A 25,143-nucleotide genomic window follows, 5' to 3' on the forward strand; every position below is an offset into this window, starting at 1 on the left:
GGAACCTACTTACTTACTTGCAAAGCAACTTACTTAATAACTTATCACTTGGGTCACACCTATTTTACAAGTAGACATGAACATGCAAATTTCCAGGACAACTGGGGCTTAATTTCATGAACTCTTTGATTACAAAGCTATCTTGAGCGATTATTATTATTTGCACTGAGTGTTTTAGATAAATAAATCAAATAAAACGCAAGGTATGCGGTTCTGAGTTCTGCCAGAATTGGGAATAAAGACTGCTGCCTTTGTCAGTTTGTATCTAGTACCAAGTAAAACATTATTATTCGTTCTAATTCAATAAAGGCATCATGTGGTGATGAAGTGTCCCAGGAAAGCAGCCATTTGGAATCCCACTGAATGGCTCGTTCATCTCCCACTTCACATCTGGTGTTTTTATGGCTTTATGGTGCACTGAAATGGCTTCACTCCACATTGTTGTCCCATCCTGTTTCCTGCAGCCGTGCTCGGCTCAGATAACCTCGTCCAGGTTGGAGGACTTAAAAAGGCCACGCTACTACAGAGAGCTGCTGATGAGCCCACAGGAAATAATGCACAGTCACAGGAAATGCAGACTCATGAAGAGCTGCGCATTATAATATCATTTGTGGTTTTTCTCACTCTTTTTTTTTTTTTTTGACTGCCAACTGAAGGAGAACTACAGAAAGATACAGAAGTTGAACACGTGTGATGTCGCGTTGCTGTGTTCCACTTGCTTTTCGTGACTTGTCTAGTAACCTGACCATAATGACGCATCTTGCCGCATTAGTATGATTTTGTGGTTTGTATTTCTGCCCAGCTCCAGGACCTCTTACCATAATCACATATAAAATGAATATTCCATCTAAAACTAATCACTAGCTCCATGTTCCTTGGTGTTTAGTCAATTTGAGAAATGTTCCCCTGACAAAGCGGCTGGGGGAAAAAGAAGAAAAGAAAAAAAAAAAAGTTTTTTTTTTTGGGTTCACAAAATTGTTCCTCTGGAAGATTTGGCAGGTCCGCATGAGTGTGCTGAAATTTTACTCCTCCAGGACACTAAATGTTTGTATTACTTTACGACTTAAGGTCACCCAGGACAGTAATCAGAGTTCGATACATGTGTTAGGTATGTGTATGCGAGTTCAGTTCAGACTCAGGCACATGGTGGCTTAGTTAGCACATTCGCCTCACACCTCCAAGGTTGGGGGTTCGATTCCTGCCACGGCCCTGTGTGCAGAGTTAGCATGTTGTCCTCATGCTGTGAGGGTTTCCTCCGTTTTCCTCCCGCAGTAAAGACATGCGTGGTAGGCTGATTGGCATTTCCAAAGTGTCTGTCATGTGAATGTGTATGTGATTGTGCCCTGCGATGGATTAGCACCCTGTCCAGGGTGTACCCCATGCTCCATGGGATAGGCTTCAGGTTCCCCGTGACCCTGTAGGATAAGCGTTATAGAAAATGGATGGATGGAGCTCAGACTCCATAAACCGGTGCTTAACTTTGACTTTCTGTGCAGCTCATTTTCATTATTGAAATTACTTGTGCAAAGTTCATGCCTCCGAGGTTGCCAGGTTTTTGAGTATCGCTCGGTTATGTCAATTAAAAAAAAAATTGCCTTCAAGCACCAGATTGAAATTACGGATAGATTTTATTACATTGAAATGTAAAAGCAAGAGGGATTTTGACTAATATTATAATATAGAAAAGAACAGATTCGTTCAAATGAACGAATAGGAGAAAAATATGAGGGCAAATCAAATGAAAACCCAATGACATGGAGATTTTGTCTCTTTTTGTGACACCCATTTGCAATAAACAATCCAAAAAAAAAAAGGTTTTAATTTGATTTAGAAGGTGTGTTTCAATCAGCTCTTGGCCAGTATATGGTGTACGTGAGTTCAGGCACTGGTAAGGACCCTGACTCTCTACACATTGGGACATATTTCCAGCCACATGAAAACGTACTCATGTTATAAAACGTCACTACTGGCATTTATCAAGAATAGGCAGGACCGAAAGCTTTCTGATATTATAGGTCATAAATTTGTTAGCTTAATCACATGCTTTTGTTACGCTTGGGACTTCAAGCAGGATTGTAGGCTAGCTAGTGGATTTTTTTTATTTTAAAATCATTAAACACGTAAAAGTTAGCAAACCGTATGTACATCGTCAAATAAAGTTAAAAATCGCTAACTTAAGTAATTATTTGAGAGCAACAACAATGATAAATAGCTACTTGCATTAGTACACAATGTTAGCTGAGAGTTTGTCCTTTTTTTATTTTTTATTTTTTATTTTTATTTTTATTTTTTTTTAGCCGAGAGACTTCAGAACATATGACATTTCCAGTAAGTGAACGTAGTGAGCACAGATGCTCCCTGGTTTTTGCAGTGCATTGTGGGATTTGTAGAGCGCGTAGGTTCCAGTGCACTGGATGGATTTTGCGATCGAGACGGCCCCTAAAAATGGCCACCTCCCTAACCAGCGCCCTGACTACTGAACTATGGATCCGATTGAGACGCACCCACAGTCATGTATTCAGAATCTGAACTCTACCCACTAGCTGATACCGCAGAAGTGTCTCTTATCCTAGATCCTACTGCAGAAAGTCCATGGTTTTGCACAAATTGTCCAGTATTTCCAGTGTAAAACATATGGACGCTGCAACAAACCTTCCATTGTAACTCTTGTTTATGTTTTAAATCTCTCCTGAAGGTACTGACGCAATAAAGAGAACCAGTACCAGATCAAGTTACACTTTACTGAATGAATGTTCCTGTTGTTAAACATGCACAGAAGCATCAAATGTACAGGACGGGAGAGCGGGTACAACTGCGATTACAATGATTTTACAATTACAGTGATTTAAATGATAGATTTCCCACCTAACATCATGCAAGTACATGCACATGTTCATTGAAAAGAAAACTATCTATTTAACTAGAAATCGCAATCTCCTCTCTTCATTTACAAAGCACTGACGCTTTTCTGGCGACTAAACAACACGTTTTCTTTTTAAAAGCCTGTTATTAGAATTGGATAACATGGCGCATTTGCTGTACAAGTCCCTGTATATGAGCTTTTACTATAGAAACGCTATTACAAGTTTTACTATTGCATTAATCTCTCTCTCTCTCTCTCTCTCTCTCTCTAACTCTCTCTCAACAGAGCTTTCCAGTCTGGAGGTGAACAGAAGGTAAACATCCGTTTCTGCTCAGTGTCTGTCAGACATGTGGTGATTCTGCAGTGTCACGCAGCCTTGTATTGACAAACACTCGTACACGATTGGAATTTCTTTGCATAAACATGCACACGCACTCATTTTTCCACAACCGCTTCCATGGATCGATGTGCTAAGCCTCGTTTAACATTCTGTGATCTTAGAGCCTTTTTTTTTGTTGTTTAAATTTTTTATGAAGTTGGTGCACTACACTGCAGGAGTGTTGTTTTGATCAGTGTGATTGCCACATAGTTTTTTTTTTTTTTTTTTTTTTGTCTGTTTGTTTTTCCTTGCACTTGAACAGAATGCACAATCCCAGAAATCATTTAACACCTAGATCTCACCTAGATTCTCCAAAAAAATAACTAATTAAATGTACTGTTAACCATGGATGCACAAGTTTCTGAGTTTGGGGGAAACGGTGACACTGTGTGGCCATTCTAGAGCAGTACACCCAAAAAAGACCACTTTTTTTTTTTATTTCAGTGCCAGCTAAAAGGTTAAGGTTGACTCTGAAGCTGCTCAAGTGCTGAGCGCCGAGGTACAGAACACACAGAGGGTGCAATTTGGCCAACATCCAAGAGAAATATTACTCAGACAATAGGGTGTGTTCACAGGACTCTCTCTCACACCCTCTCTCTCTCCTTCTCTCTCATACCCTCTCTCTCTCTCTCCTTCTCCTTCTCTCTCTTTCATTCTCTCTCTCCTTCTCTCTCTCACCCTCACTCTCCTCTCTCTCTCCTTCTCTCTCTCTCTCTCTCTCTCTCTCTCTCCCCTTTTCCTTCTCTCTCTCCTCTCTCTCCTTCTCTCTCTCTCTCGACTCACTCAGAATGAATAGGTGATGGCAGATTTACTTACTTAGCACAACTGTTGCATAAGTGGTTCAATTTCAAAGAGTTAAACACTTGGAGTTCAGAGTGGTATTGAATTAAAATGCAACAAGGACACCACCTGTTGATCTCCACAGGCTCAAATAAATATTTCATCGTTATAGAAACAAATTCTGGGATCGTTCATAGTCTGTGTGTGTATATATGCTTGGTTTGATCAGCATGGTGTTCTGTTTGTATATGTGTGTGTTCACTGTGTGACCCTCAGGGATCGCTTGCTGCTGCACCCACTCAGCCTAAGTACTCCTTCACGCCCAGCACTACCATAAACAAGATGGCGCGGCCTTTCTCCGCCTCCTCTAATAACTCCAGCGCTGGGCCCGTCATCAAACCGGTGGCGTACGCTTCCAAGCTTAACGCCAACGCACCTAACGCCAGCATGTCGGTGTCGGGCAGCACGCCCCCCTCTCAGAATGGGTAGGTGATTCACAACGCACAGCGTGGAACTCAGGGAGCGCTGGCTTTTTAAAAAAATTTAAATCAAAAATCCGTTCTTTAAGTGTTAAGCTGCAGCATTCATCATTTTTACGGTATTCTGCAGCTGGATTGTTAAAAAGGTGAAAGAGTTCAGATTAGATTCTCGTCAACGGCCCCTCTGCACAATAGCAGTTTGGAAACATGAGGCTGCGGTGGGTCTTGAAGAGGACGGACGGGGTTTGCTCTCCGTGCATCTCTCACTCACTCACCCTCTCTCTCTCTCTCTCTCTCTCTCTCTCTCTCTCTCAGGAACATTGAGTGCTTTTTTAGAGAGTCTGTCTTTATAATTATTTAAAAACGTCATCATAAAGCAGTCCATGTGTTCAGACTCTGACTCGCAGACTCATGCGGAGCACGCGGAGACAGCCAAGCCGTCTCATGCGATCCTCAATCTGTTTTCCTTTCACCTCTTCTTTATTGTCCCTGTACGGGGACCCTTCGCTTGTCCTCATCCCTCTCCTCTGCCAAAGATGGCGGGAGAGCCTGAATTTTAACGAGCACTTTTTATTGAAACACTCAAAACAACAGATGTTGCTGGTCAAGTGAACCAGAACAGGAGGCGACGAATTCTTCAGCTTTGGGGAACAAGTCAAGTGGGGCTGCTCGGAGCTGCGGGACTGGGCTGAGGTGTGTGTGAGAGAGAGAGAGAGAGAGAGAGACTTTAAGTTTGATGTTTGGTGCCGTTTATAGAGCCCGGCCTCTCCCCTAAAATCCGCTGAGCTCACGGAGTGCTTCTGCTGCCGTGGTGCTGAGTTACTCAACATCCTTACTTGGAGAGAGAGCCGTACCGTAGTATCTTTTTCCATCAGACACTTAACACAGATTGTGTGTCATTGCAAAGTGTTTATATGGAGGGAAAAAAAAAACAATAATTGTGCTCCCCCCTGTTTAAAGTGATTCCTTCTCTAAAAAAAAAACCCCCTGCATTGTTTTATCATCAGTATAGTCGTGTGTGTGCAAGTTTACTTGCCCGTATTCAAGTTACAGGACTCAGGACGAGAATAGTTAGTGGAAAGGAAAAGCAGCCGTGTTACAACACTGCACTCTCTCACTGTGCGCTCGCCGATCAAGACGTTTCGCATAGAAAAAAATGCACAACTTCCTACTGAAATGTATGATGACGCGTCAACCGAAAAGAAACCCAACGAAAACAGTTCTAATGTCGTCAGCGTGTCTGCAATTCTCCAACCAGATTGGTCAGGAGGCGTTAAAGATCCCAGGCTCGTTAATTATTAATGCACTCGTTCTAATATGTTATACGCATAAACGGATTCAAAATCGAGCATGTATAATCGTTGACATTGGGAAGTATTTTGGAGAAGGAGTGTCAGAATTTTGTAACAGCCAGAGCTAAAGCCGTAACTCGAGTTACAAGTTACTGTTTTCAAGATACTCTAGATAAAGAAGCCCAACAGTATCCGTACTACTCTTATAACAGACTTGGAATAATTCATGTATTTATACTGATTGAAAATGTCTAAGTCGAGTGAATGCCTGTTTACTGCTAGAAATTGTTAATGGAAGAAATGTACAATTTTTAATATTTAAAAAAAAGAAAAATTCTAATTGTTGGCAAATTTCTGTGGTGTAAGCGAAATAAAGCACTTAGGGGCTGCAGGTATTAAATTCAACTTCAGGGAGGTAACAGTAACAGCGCATCACATCAACCCACTGCTGATTCAGTTCCTGTAACAGCGAACACCCCGGATTGTTTTATTCTTTACATAATACAAGATTTTGCAAGATTTACATTGTATTGTGGGGTTAAAAGGAAATAAAAGGACATGTATGCAGTGCGCAAACGGCAATTAGAAATTATTTACAGATACTGAATAAGCATTCTTTTGTTAGACTTTAGCAGGTAAACAGTTAATTTCTGTGAAACTGCACAGAAAATTTTGTGATGTGACCAGATTGTTTGTGGGGTTTTTTTTGTTTGTTTTTTTTTTTTTTTTTAAATCACCTACAACAAACCAAAAAAAAAAAACACCAGTGAAAAGTTTCCCAATGGAAAAAAATACCACATGATGCCCATTGTTTTCAGTAACAAAATCTATTGCCAACCAAGCACAGTTTATTGGCTAAATATAGAAAGTAAGGAGATGCAAATGTAGGGACTAGAAATAAAGTGAAATTAGCTTGGACAAGGACAGATAGTGGGTGGGGGGGGCACAGAAAAGGGACTTCTGGGTAAAATAATGTTTAAGTGTCTCTTTGTTCTCACCTACGAACCACCAAGCGATAAAATTGGAACTACCCCAAAGCTATACTGCCTTCCACCTGTCCCGCCCTCGTTCAGACGTCATGAAGGTCCAAGGATCAGACTGCGGAGCTTTAAAGGAGTGATGTTTATGATCGAATGCTTGTGGCTGCTTTCAGCTTCTCACAACGTGCACGCATTTGGCATCGTACAATACAAACAGTGTGATTCATTTCACTTCCCTGCATCGTGTGTGTGTGTGTGTGTAACATAAAAAGGAATTAATCTCTCTTATTACTCTTCCTAATCCAGCAGCTGGAGGTTATTGACAAGTTAGTAACACCCCTTTTTGCTTCTTGGACAATAGATATGCACTAAATTTCAATATTCATTCTTATAGTCACTCCTATTGCTCATTTTGTCCCCCTCTTTATCTACTTTCTATTCCCCTTTTTCAGTAGAGGAGAGGGATTCTATGAAGCTTTGTACAACGACAACAAGTAAGTGAAGCGAGCATGCGGCTCTGATGCGGTCTGCTGAAACGAGAACGGAGCATGTCTTCGGTTGAGAGTGAGCGCGTACGAGGACGTTAGCGTCAAGGGATGTTTTTTGTAGCACTGACATCAGGCATTGGAGAGGTCTGGAATATACAAGCAAGCGCTTTAATTTGTCATGTGACCAAAGTGATGTTCCAGGTGTGAGTGGTATGGCATGTCGGAGGGAAAACAACACCACAAAACTTAATGGTGCTGTTGCTTTCACACTTGGTGTCCATCCAGTTTTGTGTACTGTCTCAAAAATAGTCATTTTTTTTTAGTTTTAAACACTGGAATTTTGGCGATGAAATAGTTTCCGGAAATCACTGTATACTCCCTCATTAACAGCACGAATGATGTCCTCCATGTTTGTTTATCTCACTTGGCCCCACAACTTGTTACCTGATTGGTCAGGAGGTAAAGGATTACGTGTAAGACATGCACCGGTGGTTTAAAACAATACTGCAAGTGTGAAAGCAGTCTAATCTCTAAACAGAACAGATCACAGATCGGGGTCAGCATGTTCGAACTCGTATCACAGTCACAGTGTGGTGTTTTTGTGTGTGTCATGCAGTCCTACTAGCCACTGTTTTATTAAAGTGGTGCTCTCAGTTGGGTCGGTGTCATTTCAGTAAATGACTCAAAAGGCTTTTGAGTGTGAATTACAAACACTGTTTAGGGAATAGCTTGCTATAGTTGAATAAACGCTAGTTCCAGACTCTCAGAACATGCCGGGGGTGTTGTGAAAGCTGGAACTCACTCCGTTCACTTAAAATGGATGACTGATGAAGACAAACTGCTTGCCGGTGTTGAATTACACCAGCATGTTGTCTCGCCGTTTGTGCTCGTTGTGCTTGGTTTTTGTTTATTTGTTTTTGTTTGTTAGTGCAGCGTGCATACTGATTGTGGTAAAAGAGCTGACGCATCTGACTCCTCCACGCAGGTACGGTCTGCGGGCAGAGAATGTCCCGTGCTTTATCCCAAACGATCGCAGTAAGAAGCGTCTGATCGAGGACACGCAGGACTGGCAGCCTCGCACTGGCACCACACAGTCCCGCTCCTTCCGCATCCTAGCTCAGCTTACAGGAACTGACTACAGTAAGACGCTCACACCAAAAACAAACTGCGTTAATCCGTCTTTTACAGCATTTACGCCCTGATCCAGAGCGACCATAGCATACGTGCGCACTATGCAGCCAAAAGTATTTGGACACCTGGTCATCACACCCATATGTGCTTGTTGAACATCCCATTCCAGTTTCAGTCCCGCTTTGCTGCTATAATAAGCTGCACTCTTCTGGGAAGTTTTTCCACTAGATTTTGGAGCATGGCTGTGGGGTATTGTGTTCGTTCAGCTACATGCGCATTAGTGAGATCAGGCATTGATGTTGTGCGAGGAGGCCTGGGGTCCAGTCAGTATTCCAGTTTGTCTCAGAACCATGTGTTCATGGAGCTCGCTTTGTGCACAGCAGCACTGTCATGCTCAAACAGGTCTGGGCCTCGTAGTTCCAGTGAAGGAAAATCTTAATGCTACAGCATACAAAGACATTCTAGACAGTTCTGTGCTCCCAACATTGTAGCAACAGTTTGGATGTGGTGGTCAGGTGTCCATATACTTTTGGCCTTGGAGAGGAATTTATCCATCAGGAAGTGCTTTATCCTGGTCAGGGTCACTGTGGATCTGGAGCTTATCCTGGGAACACGCGACCCGAGCCAGGAGAATTCACCCCAAATGAGATGCCAGAGTATCACAGGGTTAGAGATGAGTACATCGGGATTAGTACAGCAACAAACTAATAAGAAGCCTTTATTTGTCTCGCATACATTGCAGCACAGTGAAATTCTTTTTTTGCATATCCCAGCTTGTTAGGAAGTTGGGGTCAGAGTGCAGGGTCATTCAAGATACAACGCCCCTGGAGCAGAGAGGGTTAAAGGCCTTACTCAAGAGCCCAACAATAGCACCTTGGCAGTACTGGGGCTTGAACCCCACCGCCCCAAAAATAGTACAACTCTGGTTTAATTATTTTCTTTACAAGGTGAATTAATTTGATTTGATTTGAATTGTAGAAGAATCCTCAAGAGCATACATCAGGGGTGTCCGGTTGTGTCTGTAAAGGGCCAGTGTGAGTGCAGGTTTTCATTCCGACCAAGCAGGAGCCACACCTGATCATCTCCTGAAAGCCAAGATCAACTGATTGAACAGATGGAATCAGGCATGGCTCCTGCTTGACTGGAATGCACCCACACTGGCCCCTCACGGATAAGATTCAGGAATCAGGACTCTGCGTTGGCACACAGTGTTTTTCTATCAGTGCCCTAAAGAAGACCAAAGACCTCATTCAATTAGAGCTTCCATTTTTATGGAAATGATCTTGAATCTAAATCTGGCTTTTATAAAGCCTGAAATAAGTGTGTGTACAGACTATTCTCAGTGCTCATGCACTGCTCTGCAAGTGCACCCTCTGATGTTGAATGTGAGCAAGCGTCCGCATTAGTGAAATAAAAATAAATAATCGATCTGCACGTTTAAAAATTGATGTGCCAAAAGAACAAGGCAGAAACTTTACTAAATCTGTGAACTCTTAAGGTTCACATGTAGGGTGTGTTTATGAAGTTCGCCCTTATGAGTCATTATTACTGTAGTGGGGGGTGGGGGGAGCACTGTTAATATTGAGGTGAGGGTTTCTATTTAAACTTTGGGAGGACACACTGTGCATGGAACAGTCATGATTTTTACTGAATATAGGCATTATTTTGTTCCAAATATGTGCTATTAGATTTTTTAAAAATGCCAGTAATAAACATTTAAAAAAAAAAAAAGAACGAAAGAAAGAAGACTTTACCGAATATCTATTAGGAAAATTATTAAGATGTTACAGTAATGCAACATGAAGGAGATGACGTGTAGGCTGTTTTTTAGTTCATGAAGGTTTAAACTGAGGACTTTACAGAAATCCTGTCACTTTGTTTAGCTAAAGCCTTCCACCCAGTTGTTGGTGCGAGACTAAAAGCGTTGTCCGAAGGCAACCGAATCCGATCTGATGTCAGGGATTTTACTGTTTAGGATCCTAAAGCCATGTCTAATCTCTGCAGCTTTACGGATCACGGATCAGACTTTGCGTGCGTTTGATCAGCAGGCCTTGAACCACTCTTCTCTGACCTCTGTAAAGTGGAGTTAACAGGGTTTTTTAGATGTGACTCCATCCTGAATTTTGTTGCTGAATTTCTGCTGTAGATGTTCAGTACCGCTCAAAAAGTTTGTACACCCGGCTCAGTGTATGATTTGCAAATAATGATAAGGAAGACGTCATGCCGTCTTGAGTGTAAACTCGGAACTATTTTATATTTGAAATACTTCACCTAGGAGGCTTTATTTCTTAAAAAAATTTTACATCTTAAATGTATTTATTCACCAACATTTATCTGAAAAAGATATTTGGATATATATATCGCCTGAAACTAGAGCTGCAACGATACTAAATTTCTCAGCCGATACCGATAATCGACTATTCAGAGTGATCTCGGCCGATACCGATAGTTCTGCCTTTTATGCCTTCTTTTAAATGAATAATAATTCATTCCACAATTCTGAAAGAAATGCAAATAAAAACTTTATTCTCTCCATTTCAACAAGTTGTTTCACAGTAACTGGTCTCATAAACAGAAAACACATTACTCTAATTAACATGAACACGAACTAAATTCTGAAGATTAAAGTAAGATTTCTTAACTTCTTGAATGTTATTAATTCATATTAACAGAATTAATTGACTGAATTCTAAAAACCTCCTGTTAGTCTCACATTCACTCACCACAAACAAAAGCATTTCTACTTCATCACTGAACATCAAACTGGTAATATATAATATAAACTTTTTTATATATTAACATTAACTGGATATGAAATATACTACTCTACAAATATATTTTTCTGTGCAATATATAATTTTTTGTCAACTCCTCTTCATTTAAATCTTTCAACAGTGTACTGGCGCTTTAATTCAGCGAGAGCAGTTAAAAAAATTTAGCGGCATAAAAATTAGACTCGACACCAAATCTCCTGCTTCACTGCTGCTCACTTCCGGTGTAAAATTTTAGCAGTGCAGAGCTTACAAACTACAGTTTTGTCATCATTCCACACAAGAGACATCATCTTTACACTCTGCACCAAATCGATTTGTTTTCCCGCCCTCTTTTGATTGACGAGATATAATCGGCCCTGATCATCGGATGTTTTTAAAATATCGGCCGATAGCCGAGAGCGTAAAAAATGGCCTTTATCGGCCAATGATCGGTATGTTTATCGGAAACATTGGTGCATCTCTACCTGAAACACATGAACACTGGGCAGTTGGTTCCAAATGATCGATTAAACAGCGTCTTGCATACTTTTTCACTCCCCTTGAACTTTTTCATTTTTTTAAATGGACTTAATTGACATTTTATGCCATGAATCTGCTAAATAAATAAGTTAAAAAAAAAGGCCTTGATATTAATGTAAAGTTCGCAATATAGTTCGCAAAATGGCTGGGTGATATGACACTAATATCGATATTGTCATATTGTAGATATTGTGATATTTATTATTTTATTTTATCTTTTTTTTTAAAATAGATTTTTAAAAAAAATTATTACAAGCTGACTGGCAGCAACAGATTTTTTTTTCCCGTTACACTTTCAAATTTTTTTCAGTCCATAATGTCTTAAATATATTTGTTTTGTATATACTTATTTATTTTAGTAAGTATAAGTTGTCTTTTTTGTAGATATTAAATAATGTATCACTGAGCAGAAGTCGTCGCCCCCCCTAAAAAAATTTTTTTTTAATGTTCTTTGGAAAAAATCTATACTTCATGATTCATGTCTTGTATCGTAGCAATACCTTTGAGAAACATGATATTTTCATCATATCGCCCACACCTTTGCAAGATTATATATAAATTTTTATTTATTTTTTTTAAGTTAAAGTGGTAATTGCAGAAGAGTGTAATTTTTTTTTTAAACGTGCACATGATAAATTAGATATAATTAGCACATTTTATACATTCAAATAGCCCATTTGATTCAGTTGTCTTCCACAAAATGATTAGAAACTAAAACACAGGAGAAGGGCCAAATTAGACACCCGTCCTAAATGCTAAATGGAAACGACTGCCATGTTTACTGTATATTAATTTCTATTTCCTCATAAGCCTTTATCAAATTGTCCCTAAGGCAATGATAAATATATCTTGTGTGTGTGTGTGTGACAGCGTTTAGTGATTAATTGGTGTTTGAATGCCGTGTATGAGGGTGTGTGTCCGAGCTGAACGGCATGGGACCTGATTTGTGTGTGTTTGTGTGTGTGTCGTGCTTTCCTCAGTGCAGGACCCGGATGATGAGACCATGAAAAGGTCCAGGTAAATATCAGGAGTGGAAATGTGTGGCTCTAATGAAGTGCAGTGGAAAGTGCTAACCCGCTCCTTCACTCGTTTAGAGTGTTGTGTGATCAGTTGTGATGAAGGCCGGAGGGTTAGATCTCTCTTTTGTTGCGTCCCGGCTACAAGCCTTCATTATAGCTTGGCTGTAATTAACAGTCGGGTTATTTATTTGACGTTGTAAAATCCACTGCATGGTGTGCGCTCGCTTGTATTTTAACGTATCAAATCTTTTCCCAAGCTGTCTTGCTCTTTCTGTTTCTCTTTTTCTTATTGCGTGTGGCTTTCTTGTCTCGTTTCTCTCTCCCCCCCTCCCCCTTTTTACCTCTCTCTGTGTGCTGGCTCTGGCAGGGAAAAGTTCCTCACGGAGATTCAGAGCCCTCGCTATGCCAGGCTGAGGGACTGGCACCATGACAGGTCCGCTCGGTCCCTCAACATCAAGTCCTGAACGCCCAGGCGTCGCACCACACCCAGCCTGAGCCTCGCGTCATATCAGGGCAACACGGCGTGCCGATCATGGGCCTACGCTGACCCCGGTGATGTGTGGGATGTCTAGGGAAGATTAAAACGGGGGGGAATAAAAAACACAAAAAAAAAATCGCAAGAAGAAACACAGCCCAGGTGCAAACCTGAAGACTCCTTAAACCCAGACTGAGTGCGGTCTGCTGTAGAGTTAGCACATGCTCTGTCTGTCTCTCTCTTATTTCACAACGTGTTTCTACACACGAATCTGTAGTTCTGCTAGTCTGAGGGAATTGTCAGGTATTGGACTGTTTTCACAGCGTATAGTGTAGGTCCTCTGTGTGTTGATCTTTCATCTTTATTTCTCGTATTTTCTTTCTTCTCATTCTGTTTTGTTTCATCGCTTTTTTTTTTCTGTCTCATAAAAGAGCAAATCTGTCCTGAAACGACCTTTCACTTCTTCTTTTCATCAAACATTAAAACTTTACTTCCTTCCTACTGTGTCCTATTATTATTGTTATTTATTTCATCTCCTCTCAGGCTTGAAATCTTAACTCTCCCTTTTACTTCACTAACCACAACTAGAGGTTGACCGATACCAGATTTTACTGATAACACTAACTAAGTAACTAAACATAACACTCAAAGTAAAATATGGCTGAACTTTATTACAAAAATAGAGTACTGACTACCATGAGAATGTACTGTACTTTTTAAAAAAAAATTTTTTAAATATAAGTAAATAGATAAGTGTGTGTATGTATATGTGTGTGTGTGTGTGTATGTATGTATGTATGTATGTATGTATGTATGTATGTATGTGTGTATATATATATATATATATATATATATATATAATATACATACAAAAGTAAATAAAAGAGAAATCCAAATTGAACACTCCAAATAGCAACTCAAAATAGAGACATCCAAAATGAATCAAAAAATACTTCAAATATCAGAACAAAATTTGTTAGTGGTTTTTATTTTGCCTCTAGAGGCCGCTCTCGTACTGTATAATGACAGCGGACACTTCTCAGCCGCTACCGCGATGGACGCAACCAGGAAAAACTGTGTGGATTTTTGCTGATAACCGATAGTTCCAGCAAACAGTTGTCAGTGGCAATTAATCTGCAAAAAACGATCATTCGGTTGACATCTAACAACAACTGTTCACGCTTGACTTGTATGTGTAGCAAAAGCAAATTCTAGAGAACTTTCTGTCCTGAAAATAATACTGCTGGTTGATTTATGTTTATCAAAACAGCCTAAACTGTTGTATGTGCTCTTTATAGGAAACTAATAATTTATTAATTGTTGATTTTATTAATTAGGCAACATGTACCTTTTTTCCTGTCTATAGATACATTTAGTATTGTTAGTTAGTTTCTCTGGTGTTTATTTGTCATAGTGAGACATTTAAGAAGTATATGCTCAGAAAAGCACACTTTCTCTCCATGATATATTTCCGTATCATCCACCTCAATTAGAATCGTTTTCTGTATTTTAAAGCCGCTTCCTGTACAGCTCGACGTTGTGACGGTAAAAACTAAGCACCTTAACAGTTTCAGAGTCCTACAGCAATATGTCCTGTTATGGATCACGGACTTAAAATAAGCGATGGCTATAATTTCGTCTGCACTCACTATAAATAATTAATAGTAATTACAGTTCACTTACGGATTGACTGCAAAGCTAAAGGCTCCATCAGTATTGTCATACCTGGATGATGTAGCGGGCCCTTTTTAAACACACTGTGGCATTTTTTTTTTTTCTTCTCTTCCTTTGGCCCGTATCGGTGCCTCTGTTTCTGCAAAGCTTTTGAAAAGAAACAAGGAGACGAGTCACGCCTGAGTGGTACCAACTGGTTTGGTGAGCGCAAGCTGATTAACGGTAATCCATGGAACATTAATCAAGCCTGTCTGTTGTGTCATCAAATACAAGAAATAGTCTCTCACACACACACACACACACACACACACACACACACACACACTTTTTCACACACAGAAAAAAGAAGGAACCTGCAAACTAAAAGTGATGTATGAGGCTGGCCATTAAGGGTGAGGATCATTTAGCATTTCGAGGACGGTGTATGAATAATAGCAACAAGATATCAATAATACTGCTTCGGGAACATTTATAAAATATTTATCTGACCTAAGCTTTCAGTGTAGAGGGTGAAAATATAGTGATGAAACAAATGCAGCAATTTCCGGAATATATAACATGTAGGTTGAAAGTTTATGCAGTGCAAGTATTGCAACACATAACTAATGAGGTCCAGCTGGAACATTAACATTTTATGCATTTTGTAGCTGCTTTTATCCAGCGAGTCTGCAAACTAGATGGAGTGTTTGAATTAAGAGCCTTACACTTGCTAGCTGTTTTTTTTTTTTCTTCTTCTTCTTTTCTTTTTTCCCCCAGCATTGTGGCACCAGTCAGTGTTTTCATAGTTTAAAAAAAAAAAAAAGGCCTGTTCATGGCCCAGGAGTTTTGCAGTATGGTATCGTTTTGTTGCAGTTCACATGACATGGTGGGTATGGATTGATCATTAGTGTTGGGAAAAGAAATTGCAACAATGGATTAATGATTTCAGAAAGAAAAGACCACAGAACTGTAGTGGCGATTGTAGCGATAACAGTTTTGCACTTGTAGCTAAAAGCTATAAAAACTTACATGGTGGAAGTATCATAAGCTTTCCTACTGGGCCACTGAAAGATTTAATGTTTTGTCCAGGCTCTTGTTTTGATTGGCCAGAAAACTAAATGGCTAAAAAGTAGTAGCTAACATTTTTTATCTATCTCTCTATCTATCTCTAGCTATGTCCATGATGCATACACAAATGCAGACGTAAATTCCCACGTTGGGGACGGCTCGGCCATAGTCATTTACTTGATGGCCCGTCTGAGATCCCTGTACGTCAGGAGTCCGCGTTGAATTGTAAAGATTTCAGCGAGTTTATGAACAGCTACTTTAAACACACTAACAATATCTGTTTCTGTTCAAACTTTCTGCTGTTGTCATGAGCCTCATCTCAAATCGAAAACTCTGACTTTGCATTCAAAGATATTTACCAATATTGAAATTCCATACGCAAAACAGACCTCAAAACAGGTTTGAAGGCTATATGAGAGTTTTTAAAATTCTAACACGAACACTAACCCTGGTGCGACACTGCCCCAACTACTTACTTTGGTGTTGCACTATTCATTTCTGAGGACGTTTACAAGCTACACGAATCTTGCGTACACTAATCCTTAATTAAAGGCAAGCATAATTCATTCAGAGCACCGATTTTCTCGCTGCAGAGATTCCCCAGGAACTTTGCAGTAAATATCAGCAACTCGTCTCTTTGTTGCAGCTATGGTTTATTTAACATGAGAGGAAAAAACAGAGCTCCACAGCTCCACTGACTCGATAGAAAGCAAAAGGTTATATTGGGTACAGAACAAAGCATTTTAGTGTGAAGTAAACAGGCTGGAAGATTACATTTTAGATGTTGATTCGTCTCAGACGGTGAGAGGATGCCTCGATCAAAGGAATCAAAACAACATCGAGATAAAGTCAGACTCTTAAGAGTTTCCACACGCCAGCATGTATGTCAAGTTTAAATATACACACCGAATGAAAACTTTGGTTTGGTTGGAATCAGTGATGAGGGTTTCTTCTTTCTCTATTGGTTATAAATGCATGAAGGAAAAAAAAATGCATGTGATTGCTTGTCTACAGCGCCAACTTATTAAAAATAAGCTTAACATCCTGGACCTAATCATCTTGTCCTGGGTGCCAGGGCTAATAATTTATCCACTCTTGTTTGTCTATGACTGTGGTCACCGACCCTGTTCCTGGAGATCTACCTTCCTGAAGACTTTAGCTCCAACCATAATGACCATCTAATAATTGCCTTCAGAAGTTGTTGACTAACTGACAGGTGTGTTAGATTTTGGTTCAAGATGAGACCTGCAGGAAGGAAGATCTCAAGGTAGAGGTGGTCTATTGATGATATCTTTATGCTGTGTATAGACTCTGAAGGATTTAGCTTTGGATAGCCAAATATTCGCAAAGCCAGAATTTGTCAAATCTGACATGGTTTTATAATTACGCTATTCATTTGAAAAAGTTTCACTGAACTTGCATTGTTAGGGTCAGTAGCTTAATCGCTGAGCTGTTCTCGACACCACTACTAAAACTGTTCCCTAATGCCGAGCTCAGGCCCACGCTCGGTCTTTCTGCTGCGTCTTCAATCACGTCACAAGAAGCGAGGTAGAGGCCATGTTGGCAAGCCGCAGATGGATGCGTAAACGTTGCCAGGGCCCCATGGAGTAAAGCTGCTCTGCCGTGTCCAGACTGCAGACGAGGTTTCAGCACGACAGATGAGCGTTCACCATCTGCTTGTCCTGAAGTGACCTCGGCTGAGCAGAACAAACCTGTCAGACGGGTGCGTTCGAGAGATCGTTTCAGCCCCTGCCAGTCGTACTCCTGACGAAACCGCTGCTGCACTCGAGAGGACAGTCTGAGGAAGCAATCTCGGCCCTTACGGCACCTGTGGGATGCCCTGGTTCGCAATTTCAGGAGACAAAGAGACCCTCTGCCTTCCAATGGCTAGCGATTTCATTAGGAACAGGGAAAAAAACATCCCTCAAGTGCACATTCGGAGACTTATAGGCTCGGTGCGGCAGTAGCGGCTGCGTGAAGTGTTCACAGAAGCACGGCTGGCTGTTACACGTACAGTGGGGTTTTTTTTTTATATATTTTTTTTCTTGTGTATCGCTATCATTAGGATTGTTTATGTAATGAAGGTCAGAATTTCGACGTTACAGGCATTGCATCCTTTTTATATCGGTGGAATATGAATGCTGAGTACTGTACCAACCCGTGGGTGAACATCATTAACCTCTGAGTTCTTTCTCGGGTACTCTAGACCAGGCCTCTGTGTGTTCATTATAAAATGATTTAACCTGCCGACTCTGCTGTGCATGGGTCTTCTGAGCAGGATGTTTGTGCCAGACCCGATACTGGCCTGTAACATTTTTATTGGTCTGGACTGACGCAGTTGTTTTCTGGCAATCCTTATTCTGAAGAGACTTGTTTTTTTCTCTCCACAGCCATGGAGTGACTCCGTGCCCCAGCAAACCTGCGGCGAAGCCCGAAGGAGCTCGAGGTAAAGCCCATGATCTCACACCCCAATGAATTTCCTGTCGCATCCTTTATTTAAAATCATGTCTGTCCTTGAATGTCATTCTTCCATCCGACCAAGTTCAAAATGCTTATATGGTTGCTTTCGAGTTGCTTAGGAGAAAACGCCTGACCCTTAAAATGTTTTAGATCAGTCAGATTTTGCTGAATGAAAGTTGTAGTAAGACTGAACAGAGCTCCGCGTGCCTGTCTTTCATTAAAGACCCAGAGATCACAAACGAAAGCTTTAGCCTTAATGACTTTCCACGATCCCGTTTTATCTTGACGTCTGCGTGTATTGGCAAAAAAAAAAGATGGTTGTATTAAGGCTCCTGCTCCCATATGTTCTCTGTATACTATAGAGATGATATGAAATGTGTAGTCTAGTATAAGGTCTGTCTGGCTGCCACTTGCCTCTATATCGTCTCTCTGTTTGTCACCTCGATGTGCAGCTCCACCTCTTCAATCTTCCACCACGTCTGGACCTTCAAGCCGGCCACCTTGGGTGACAGACCCGAACTTTGCTGAACGCTATCGGCCGGATAAGACGAGCACGGTGGTGACGCAACACAGGCAGCCGGCACAGCCCACACCCGAGCAAAACCGCAGCTCCATCCTCCAGGCCGCACAGCAGAACCCAGAGTCCGACTCCGGCTCCGGACGCACGCCACTCTGCGCCGCATGCAACAAGATCATCAGGTAGTGCCGCGGGTCTCGGGTGACACTGACGTTTTTTTACAGCCACTTTGTGAGGTGAAGTGCTGCGTGGTCTTAAAATAGGGATGAAGTCAATGGGGACTTGTCAATATTTAGTAGAGCAGGCAGAAAGGGAAAAGGTCAAACTTCAAAAGAAAGTAGCGTTTCTCAGAACAGGAGATTTTACTCCGATCAGTGTGAATGCCGTAGCTGAGCAACCTGTGATTTTTTCCATTACGGATTTGTACAGGTACTGTGGATTCCCTGAGAGTCCCTTTGACTAAAGAAAAATGTGTGTGTGTGTGTATTTGTGTTTCAGAGGTCGCTACGTGGTGGCTCTGGGCCGCTCCTGGCACCCTGAGGAGTTCACGTGCTGTCAATGCCGAGAAGTGCTCGACGAAGGCGGCTTCTTTGAGGAGAAAGGCTCCGTTTATTGCACCAAATGCTACGACAACCGTTACGCCCCAAACTGCGCCAAGTGCAAGAAGAAGATCGCCGGAGTGAGCATGTTTTTTAATAAGATGGAGGAGAAACTAGTAGATCTCAGTTTCCATCCTGGTGTGCTCTGAACAAGCAGAACGAGTAAAAGAATCGTGCCGAGTTTATAAATAAAGCTATAAGAACAGTCTGTAATTTGTATCTGTACCCATAAATGATACAACACAGGTACTTTGTGTACTCTCTTTCTAAAAATGACTAAAATACCAAAAGTTAGTATGGCACGTCGAGTGCACTCAGACTTTTTTTTTCCTTTTCCCATGCATGTATGCTAGAGCGATGGCCTTGTTTCCCAGATCTTTCAAACACTCTTTTGTCTCTCGCCAGGAGATCATGCACGCCCTGAAGATGACCTATCACGTCCAGTGCTTCATGTGCGCCGCCTGCAAGAGGCCCATCAGGAACCAGGCCTTCTACATGGAAGATGGCGAGCCTTACTGCGAGAGAGGTGAGAGCCTAGAGACTGTCCCTGCAGAGCCATAGCCATTTTAATCACTCGCACACTGCCACTGCTCGGCTGCGCACATTAAACCACCCCGAACATCGACCTGCAGCGCAACTGCTTTCTGCTCCCAGTCAGATTCTCCGGGGTGATCGATTGATCGCCTTGAGCTTTTAATAAAGAGTTTTGATTAGATCTATTCTTGTTTCTTGGTTGTTGTTTTTTTTCATTTCAGATGACTTTTTTTTTTTTCCTTTTCTCTTGCATCCTTTTTCGTGTCTGTAGTTTGTATTTTGTGCAGATGCAGCTTTCCGTCCTATCTAACACGCCCAGACATTTACATGCACGTACATAGCAAGGGTTTATATTTATGGAAATGAAGCATGCGGTCAGTGCATTTTGCGGCGGTTCAAGTGTTCTTGTGTCAGCATTCAGTTAGAAACCAGGATTTGAGTGTTGATCAAATAGCTGCAGTCTCAGCACGAGCTTGAAAAACCGTTCCCTAAGACGGCCACTTTAAACCCTGTCTCCAACTGGAATGGAAAATCACGGAAAGTGTATTTAAGCATCTGGAGCTGTTTGTGTTATCAAAGCCTCTAGACTACTAAGCATGGACATGACTAATGTGATCTCACAGGTTTGATAATGTTTTCTGTCTGTTTTGTGGTCCCCCCCCCTCTCTGGCTCAGCTCTGGCTTCTTGCATGCTAATCAACTAATCGGCTTTTGTTGTCGTTTGTTTCCCCCCACAGACTATGAAAAGATGTTTGGTACTAAATGTCATGGCTGTGACTTCAAGATCGATGCCGGCGACCGCTTCCTGGAAGCTCTAGGCTACAGCTGGCACGACACGTGCTTCGTCTGTGCGGTAAGTCTTTTCGATTCATTCACTGCTTGTTGCCTCGTCTGAGGATGCCTGTCCCTCACAATGCCTCTCTTCACCACCTTCTGACCTCGGCCATTTTTGCCTCGCAGTCATGTTTGTCGGCTCAGCGGACTCGAATGGAATAACCCCCCTTCCCTCCATCAGCACGCCCCCCTTGAATACGCCCTTTTGTACTCCCTTTCTGAGATTTGATTTTAGAATTCCCATTCATTCCCCTTCACCTTCTACCCCCCCCACTCTATCTTCACAGCTTTGCCACGTCAACCTGGAGGGCAAGACATTCTACTCAAAGAAGGATAAGCCTTTGTGTAAAGGTCACGCCTTCTCTCCACTTTGAGGAACCGAGATCCAGTGCTCCAGTGGAATTGAGGCAGGACAGACCAACACGTGACAGACTCCTATGGCAAGGGTTATGACGGCTAGAAATTTTGGACCGCAGTTTTGGAATACTGTCTTCTTACCGTTTAGTTTAAAAAATTAAAAAATAAAACCTGGTATAATAAGACTGCCGAGAGAAAACCACACGGTGCTTTTCAATGGTCTTGATCTTGTTGTTCTTAAATAAATAAATAGTATGAAATGATGTGCCTGGGTTTTCTCCTGACAGAGATGATTAGGCCTGTTGTGAGCTGTGTAGCCAGGAAATCTCAGCCATTTTCACCTCGGGAGGTAAAGAACTCATCATTCCTGCCAGCACAGGTTAGCATTTCATCCCTGACAGTATTGGTTTAGGAAACAGGCCACTTTTTCCATTAATCTTGAGATTGCAGGATCCGTATTGATATTGAATACCGAATAGGTACTGGATTTCGAAGCAAATTCCAGCCTTAATAATGGTAAATGAGAATAGCTAAATCTGTGTCTCATGTTGCCAGTATGTGCTTACTCATTCATGTCTACCACACTTTACTGTTTTTTTTTCTCTCTGATTAGTTTAACATACATAGGCACTCTTCAGTCAGTCACACAAAATTTAAAGCACAGGTTAAATACACAAATACGTAATTCATCAGAGAATGCGCACTTCCTGATCGAATTAGGTCTGGAATACATTTATGGCATGTGTAGAAACTCTGGCCCAAGGTGTGACATCATCCTAACACTACGTCAGTGCAGCTCTGCGTGTCCCCAGACAACCCACAGTCCTCTATCCCCTGTGTGCCGTGGTACTTAAAGTAATGGCAAGGAAGAAAAATGAGCCCCTGGCAGCCGAACAGCACTGCATTAGCACTGATTGCGAGAGCTTCATATTGACCCGAGCGACAATCTTTACGTGCCTCCCATACCGAGCGTGCCACGACTTTTTCTTCTAATCCGACAGGTACCTCTAATTAACAAAAGGCTTAGGGCCTGCATGAGCCGAGCTCGTTTGCTGAGCATGAATTTACATTTTTTTTAACCAAAAGCAAGACTCCTGCTGATCAAAGAAACTTGATACGATCGACACGATATTGCCTCCTTCAAAGAGCGTGTGGTGCTACCATGATCACTTCAGAATCTCTTGGTGAAGCCAGATGACTGTTTTTAATGGGCAGACTGGTCATTAGTGTCGTCGTCGTGGTGCTCCGTCTCAGTCCTACAGGCCTCCCCTTGGCTCTGGCACCTGAATCGACTAATTACAAGGTCATTAAGGGAAACCTGCAGCATTTTTCCAACTTCGTCTCCATCGACCAAGTCTGTAAGGCACGCGCGATGATCACAGACAAGAGTTTCAACATTGTGCGTTACCCTGTGCGGAGACAACTGTTCCATCGTTAAAGATCTTCGGATAAGACGGACATGAAGGAGGAGGAGGCGCATCAGCCAGTATCTGCTTACAAACCAAATTAATCTTTACAGAAAGATGGTGAGAAGAAGATGAGGAAGTCAATACGGAATCATTAAAGATGAGATGTCAAATATATATTTTAGACAGAAAAAATATTTGGAAATGTCTGATATTTTGTGTTTGGGCTGTTTGCCTGAATTCCGCCTCATCTGATTGGTTGTCCAAGACCACTACGCATATATACAAAAAAAAATACATCGTTAAATTGCGTGTATTGAGACAATTTATTAAATGGAGATCCATTTTTAATTGGGTTTTTTTTTTTTTTAGTGTAGGGAAAAATCAAAAATATTGTCTGATGCCCAATACCAATGCCATCTGTGGCCTGGAGCCAAGGGAAGAATATTTTAGGACGGACTTACTGTCAATCACCGTGACATTCCACAAGCCACTTGTTAGTATCAGTAATCTCATGTATGCATAAGCGGACGGATAGCACTTCACTCAGTGTGTTATGCCGTCTTATGACGCAGCATGACCAGCAAAGATGAGGTTGGCTGGTTTCACAGGCTCACAGGACGCACGTGTTGGCCTTCACCCTCCCCAGGTGGTAGCTGTGGTCTGATTGGGAGAGCTGGCTGGTGGCCAAATTGTGCGAAAATGTGTGAGAACCTACCCTCTGGCATAACTAGAGTAAAGCATTCTCGGCCTTTTAATATTGAACAGTGCCACTTCCTGGATATCCCACTTCTTATATATTCTTTTATTAGACAATAACGTCATCTTGGAAAGCACTCCCGTCCTTTAAACCTGTCTTGGTTACATTGTGGGTCTGTTAATCTTCAGTGGATTATTGAGTGCCTCTCTTACTCGAACACACCACCTCAATGAGCTGTTTTGGCTCATTACAAGCTCTTCATGAGTCGGAGGATGTTTAATTGTAGAATGGGTTTAGCGCAGTGATTTTAGAAGCCAAGCTTTTTGCCCCAAACATGATAGACTATTTTATCCAAAATCAGTCACTGTTCCGATATCTGCATTGAGCGAGAGTGCGTTTTTTTTTGTTGTTGTTGTTGGTTGTTTTTTTTTAATTGCAAAGAAAAACTCCACCCTGAAACACATTAAATATTTAGATTGCAATATTTGTGACGATGATGTCGGCGCCATATTTTCATTATTCCCATGACACTGACGTCATGTTTGTTATTGCTAGTGCAGTTACAATGGCATTCAATAAATAAATTTAAAAAATCATATTAATGAGAACTCTGATGTAAAAGTAATGGAGATGTTGATGCAGAATTTGGTCTCTGTGTTCCAGAATGCACTGCAGTTATACAAATGGCATTGTGGGTAAAGTTGGAAAATATGCAAGTTGTTCAGGGTGGATTTTTTTATTTTTAATTTTTTTTTTGCTGTTGTCATTTTCTGTTTTGTCCTAAACTTTTAACCATAAAGCTGTAACTCTGATATGTGTATCCAGATCTTTATCCTGTATTAAGGAATCTGAAGATCCTCTGCTATGTTCTCATCACCATCATTGACTAATGATTAGAAACGCTGTAGTGTTATCAGTTCATCAGCTCATTCAGGTAACACGTGTAGATAAAGTAACTGCTACTTTGTAAGGTTGTAGTTAGAGTCCGGACTCGAAGATCATTCATATCTGGACAAATTCTTTCAATTCAGTCAGTTTTAGCATTAATTCACTTTCCAAAACCCTGTCATCTTCCTCCTGTGCTCCAGCAGCTGACGTGCTTTCAGATTATAGTTTACATTCATGGATCAGATGATCAAGCGCAGAATTTCTCCATCACTCCGACACACGTTTGTCTCTCTCCTCTAGGTTGTGGTTTTTTCCCCTTTTATTGAAAGTATTTGCTGTATTAAGTGCCTCTTTAATAGCTTTGCACCTCCAGATATTATCATGATGCGTGTTTATATTGAAAATGGGAAACTGCTGTATTCTTTTTCACAATAGATATTTTTATCCAAAAGTTCTGTTATAGCTGTACGTTTGTTTGAAAGAAGAAAAACGCAAAAAAAAAATGGTCATGTTGTATGTTAATAAAGTCATTTGAAAAAACAAAATGAAGACTCAACTCCTGTTTTTAACAATATATAATTTATTTACATACATTTTCAGGTTGAATTACTATACATACCTTTCTGAAATTTCATAGATATATATATACATAAGGCCAAGTAAATACTTGAAAGCACTTAGAAACGAATTTCCAAAATTCTACCCACAAATCCATATCATTGTCCAAAAGTAGAGAAAAACCCTCCGTCACAAGGGCTTCCTGTTAGCACAGAGTCATCGACGACAATTTACGTTGACGGGAGGGGAGGGGAGGGGGGGATTTGAGAGAGAAATAACAAACGCAAATACAAAAAATGCCTTCAAAATATGGTTTAAAAAAAGAATTGTACAATTGCATAAGCGCTGTGGCGTGTTAAATACAGCATTCTGACTTGCAGAAAGGCAAGG

At 41.2% G+C, this 25,143-nt stretch overlaps 1 protein-coding gene across 1 annotated transcript in view; it reads left to right on the forward strand.

The window, feature by feature from the left end:
* Positions 1-24,732, forward strand: part of LOC128617404 (PDZ and LIM domain protein 7-like) — a 43,184-nt gene extending 18,452 nt beyond the window's left edge. Inside the window, exons 4-17 of the mRNA XM_053640507.1 lie at positions 3,149-3,176; positions 4,299-4,507; positions 4,632-4,647; positions 7,080-7,099; positions 7,226-7,267; positions 8,247-8,401; positions 12,666-12,702; positions 17,393-17,408; positions 17,637-17,671; positions 18,817-19,059; positions 19,376-19,556; positions 19,882-20,002; positions 20,748-20,863; positions 21,132-24,732. Coding sequence (XP_053496482.1) covers positions 3,149-3,176; positions 4,299-4,507; positions 4,632-4,647; positions 7,080-7,099; positions 7,226-7,267; positions 8,247-8,401; positions 12,666-12,702; positions 17,393-17,408; positions 17,637-17,671; positions 18,817-19,059; positions 19,376-19,556; positions 19,882-20,002; positions 20,748-20,863; positions 21,132-21,218 — 1,306 coding nt within the window. The 3' untranslated portion in view covers positions 21,219-24,732. The remainder of the gene's footprint in view (positions 1-3,148; positions 3,177-4,298; positions 4,508-4,631; positions 4,648-7,079; positions 7,100-7,225; positions 7,268-8,246; positions 8,402-12,665; positions 12,703-17,392; positions 17,409-17,636; positions 17,672-18,816; positions 19,060-19,375; positions 19,557-19,881; positions 20,003-20,747; positions 20,864-21,131) is intronic.
* The last annotated feature ends 411 nt before the right edge of the window (positions 24,733-25,143 follow it).

Source organism: Ictalurus furcatus, chromosome 2 (genome assembly GCF_023375685.1).
Source record: "Ictalurus furcatus strain D&B chromosome 2, Billie_1.0, whole genome shotgun sequence".
Taxonomy (NCBI): Eukaryota; Metazoa; Chordata; class Actinopteri; order Siluriformes; family Ictaluridae; genus Ictalurus; species Ictalurus furcatus.